We start from the raw sequence: 5,119 nt of genomic DNA on the forward strand, positions 1-5,119 counted from the left end.
ACTTCCATCAACTTTGCTAACTTCGCAGGTATGATGGCTTCCAATTACCCTAAGTCAAGTACTAATTGGGTTATCGATACTGGTGCAAGTGACCATATGTGTCATGATGTCAAATTATTCACAAATCTTAAAGCTGTGTCTAAACCATTTCTAATTGGTCTTCCTAAAGGACAAATAATTACAGTACATAAAGTCGGTACTGTTCAGTTAACTCAAGATCTTTCTCTTCCTGAAGTCTTATTTGTTCCTGAGTTCAAACATAACCTTCTATCAGTGTTAAAACTTTGTCAAGATACTCATGGTGTTGTTTATTTTTCTGACACATGTTGCATGCTACAGGCCCCTTCAATGAAGAGGCCACTGGCTCTTGGTAATCTGCTCAAGGGACTCTACATTTTACATGCAACAAATAAGATGTTTTCTGATTCTGTTTCATTTTCAACTTCTCATTGTAATTCTGTTGTTACAACAGCCATTTGGCATCATCGACTTGGTCACTTACCATCTTACAAAATGAAACAATTGCCTATTACTTGTAATAATATGCATTCTCTTGATCATTGTGATGTTTCTCCTAAAGCCAGGCAACATAGACTTCATTTTCCTCATAGCACTAGATCCACTGATGCTATTTTTAATCTTGTACATATTTATGTTTGGGGACCCTATAATACTTCCACATATGATGGTCATAGGTATTTCCTTACTATTGTGGATGATTATAGCCGTACCACCTGGACACACTTTTTATATACGAAAAGTAATGCCTTTCCTGTCCTTCAAGGATTTATTGAGATGGTTGTTACTCAATTTAATAAGCATATCAAGTGCATTAGATATGATAATGCATTTGAGCTTGGTTCAGGAAATAAAGAGGCTGCCTATTTTTTATCAAAAGGAATCATTCATCAAACTAGTTGCGTTCAAGTTCCACAACAAAATGGCGCTGTGGAACGAAAACATAAGCACCTTTTGGAAACCTCTAGAGCGTTACTTTTTTAATCCAAACTTCCTCTCAAATTCTAGGGTGATTGTGTTTTGACCGCTTTGAGTTGTTAACATCCAAACCACCTTCTTATACCCATCTTAAGGCATTTAGTTGTCTTTCTTATGCTTGTACATTAAAACAAGGTCGTGACAAACTTCAACCAAGAGCTTCTCCCTGCATTTTTATTGGTTATCCTCATGGAAAGAAGGGTTACAAACTTTACAATTTGCATTCTCATCAAACTTTTGTCTCACGTGATGTTGTGTTTTTTGAACACATGTTTCCTTCCATTAATTCTGCCACTTTTTCCCTTTTTCCTCCAATTGACAATCTTTCTTCTTTCTTTGAAGATATTCCATCATCTTCTGTTCCTTCTTTTTCTTCTCCTTCCCATATTCCATTTGATCCTACTTCCTTAGTAACTCCACTTGCTGATATTCGCAGATCATCAAGGACTGTTGTTCCTCCTTCTTATTTGAAGGATTATGTTTGCAATAATGTTTCTAGTTCTGATATTTCAGATTGTCCTCGTTCTCTTTTCCATGCTTGTTCAGCTACTACTCCTGTTCTGGTCACAACTTTGACTATGCCTAGTCAATCCTGCATTCATTCTCTTGATTTGTTACAAGAACCTACTTGTTACAAACAAGCTGTTCAATATCTAGAGTGGTAGGATGCTATGAACAAAGAATTTACAGCTTACAAGCTAATCATACCTGGGACATTTTTGATTTACCACCCCGAAAGAAACCCATTAAATGTAAATGGGTTAACAATATCAAGTATCAAGCCAATGGAAGTGTGGAAAGATGTAAAGCCTGTTTGGTGGTTCGTCGTGATACTCAACAACAAGGGATAGATTACAATGAAACATTGTCTCCCGTAGTCAAAATGACTACCATTCGAAGTTTAATCACCGTTGCCACTAAGATGAAATGGCCCATGTACCAACTTGATGTAAACAATGCTTTTTTACATGGAGACTTGGACGAAGAAATCTATATGTTACCACTACCGGGTGTAGAACTTCCTTCTCACCAGGTTTTAAAACTTAAAAAAATCACTTTATAGGCTAAAACAAGCCTCTCGTCAATGGTATTGTAAGCTGTCCTCTGTTCTTAAATCCAAAGGTTTTTTCCGATCGCCTAATGATTACTCTTTATTCTCAAAGTCTATGGGCACGTCAACAGTTCATGTTGCTGTATACATTGACGATATATTAGTAACTGGGAATAATTCAGAGGAAATTGTTGCTCTTAAAGATCTTTTACATACTACATTCCAAATTAAGGATCTTGGTATCCTTAATTATTTTCTTGGTATTGAGGTCTTACATCATTCTAATGGCACTATCCTAACCCAACGCAAGTTTGCTATTGATTTGATCAAAGACTTTGCAGATGTTCATCTTCCTGTTGTTTCTAGTCCTTTACCTCCTCATTTGCAGCTGAAAACAGCCGATGGTCCTATTCTTACTGATCCCTTTCAATACAGGCAATTAGTGGGAAAATTGAACTATCTTACTCACACTCACTCCGATTTAGCCTTTGCTGTGCAGTTTCTTAGTCAATTTATGCAAGATCCACGTCTTTCACATTGGCAGGCGGCTTTGCATACTCTTGCTTATGTGAAAGTTACTGCTTCTCAAGGCTTATTCTTTAACAATCTTTCTACTTTTGACTTGATTGCTTATTGTGATTCTGATTGGGCTTCGTGTCCAAACACACGCAAATCTGTTAGCGGTTACTTTGTTTCTTTTGGGGGCAGTCCTATATCGTGGAAATCTAAGAAACAACCAACTGAGGCTCTCAGTTCTGCAGAGGCAGAATATCGCTCAATGCGGCGTGTTACTGCTGAGCTTGCTTGGCTCACTCGTTTATTTCATGAGTTCAATGTTTCTGATATGACTCCAGTTCCTTTAAAATGTGACAGCCAAGCCGCTATATACACATTGCTAAAAATCCAGTCTTTCATGAGCGTACTAAACACATTGACTTGGATTGTTATTTTGTTCGTGAAAAACTTCAAGAAGGTTTGATTACTTTATCTCGTACTCGCACCACTAACCAAGTTGCTGATATTTTTACTAAGAGTTTGTATGTTGCTCAACATCAAGATCTGCTGCACAAGTTGGGTGTTTCTGACCCACCAACTTAAGGGGTGTAGTCATGTGAGTCGCACGGGTACATAGTTAAGTTAGTTAGGTCGGTTAATTAGTTGTTAATCTTGTTTATATTCAGTTGGTTGTAATGAGAATTAGTTTTTCCCCAATTTCATTTGCTCTCAAATCACACTAGATCACGTATATGACATATTTTACTTACAGAGTATACACGAGAAGGAGGACAGGTGTCATTGGCTTGAAAGGTATGTTAGTCTTTTCTTACTTGAACAACTCCCCCCCTTTGATTTTCAAACGGCTATAACTTTTTCATACGTTAATATTTAAAAAAAATTACATTGTATTAACGAGTATTTCGTTCTCTTTAATTCGTGTAGCATATTACGTGATTACGTGATTTCGAATACCTAGTACATGGATACATGATTTTGAATATCTATTATGTGATTACACATTCAAGATAAACCATTAAATGATTATACATTTAGTATAAATTCATTACTTGATTACACAATCAATATGATTTGTTATAACTGATGTTATTACAATTATGCTCATTACGTGATTACACATTCAATAATAAGAACATGATTGTTTATGCTTTATTACGTGATTAGATCTCTAATGTACGACATTATGTGGTTATTATAGGTTTATTTGGCTACTGTTTTATATATAATTTATCCTTAATACGTGATTAAACTTAAATATTAGGTATTCCATATGATGTATTATGTATTAAATGCTTTTGTTTTTACGTAATCATGTAGTCAATCAATGTGGTTTCACATAAAATACTATAATGAAACCACGTAATCACGAAATGAGTATTCAAAATCACGTAGTCACATAATAATACATAGTCAACTATTATTATGTAATTACATAATCACTTAGTGGGGTTTCACATACTTTAATGAAATCATGTAATCACGTAATGGGTATTCAAAATCACATAATCACGTAATGAGTATTCAAAATCATGTAATTTTTTTTAATAAAACTATAGCAATAGGCTGCTCAATTAAAAAGAATGAAATGTTCGTTAATATGATGTAACTTAAAAAAAAATTATATTAATGTATGAAAATGTTATAGCCGTTTGAAAATTACGGGAAAGATGAGTTCAAGTAAGAAATTACGAGAATATACTTTCTATTTGGTTTTTCAATTGTTTGATCTTGTTGACTAGTTCATTTGTAGCCATTAATTATAAGCAATGTATGGTTGAGATTCTTATGTACAGTTCGTACGTGAGATGTCTTTTGTATTGTAACCACTCTCTTATTATTAGTTACTAGCGGTAAGACCCGTGTGCAAACACGGGTCGTTTCTTTGTCACGATATGCACAACTTTTTTTAACTTCAGCAATTGAGTAGACTTGTGAAACTCTAATGAACGTTCATCAGGACTGTTATAACTAACCACTACTCCTTATAAAATATTATTTAGCTAGGTTATTACCCGAGATTGCTTCCCGGGCTCTGGAAACTTATTATATTAATTACTATTTGTTATTAATACGACCACATTACATCAAGCATCACATTCGATTCAACAACAATGTCTTCAAATCACCGGATTAGATCATGAACCAATATTAGAGGTCAAACAAAAGCACAACATGCAGGGGCGGATCTAGCTAACAAGGGACGGGTTCACACGAACCCACTCGGTTTTGAATTTTTAGTAGAAAGGTATATAAGAAATATAGGATGAACCCATAAATAAAATGTGGTATGAACCCAATCACAAAATTGGAAATGGCTCAATGGTTAAATCTTCCTGCTTCTAAACAACATGTTCCAAGTTCGATTCATGCAACATGTGTATTTAATTTTGCTTCTTTGTTTTAATGCTGAAACCCAAAGTAGGATTTTATATACCATCGAGTGAGTTTTTAAGTTTCCTTTTCTAATGCTGAAAGCCAAATTAGAGATTTATATACCATCGCACGAGCCATTAATTAACCATCCAAGTCTGATTAACTAGACTAAGGAGAAATATT

General features: G+C 34.9%; 1 protein-coding gene across 1 annotated transcript; it reads left to right on the forward strand.

Moving 5' to 3' along the window:
- Positions 1-2,162: 2,162 nt before the first annotated feature.
- On the forward strand, positions 2,163-3,026 carry LOC110943305 (uncharacterized mitochondrial protein AtMg00810-like). Its single transcript, XM_022185055.1, has one exon. The coding sequence runs from the start codon at positions 2,163-2,165 to the stop codon at positions 3,024-3,026; it is 864 nt and encodes a 287-aa protein (XP_022040747.1).
- Positions 3,027-5,119: the final 2,093 nt, after the last annotated feature.

The sequence above is a fragment of the Helianthus annuus genome, chromosome 5 (genome assembly GCF_002127325.2).
Source record: "Helianthus annuus cultivar XRQ/B chromosome 5, HanXRQr2.0-SUNRISE, whole genome shotgun sequence".
NCBI lineage: Eukaryota > Viridiplantae > Streptophyta > Magnoliopsida > Asterales > Asteraceae > Helianthus > Helianthus annuus.

Bases quoted from the DNA above. Each gene is read 5' to 3' on its own strand.
- LOC110943305 (XM_022185055.1), top strand. From the start codon at position 2,163: ATGGGCACGTCAACAGTTCATGTTGCTGTATACATTGACGATATATTA.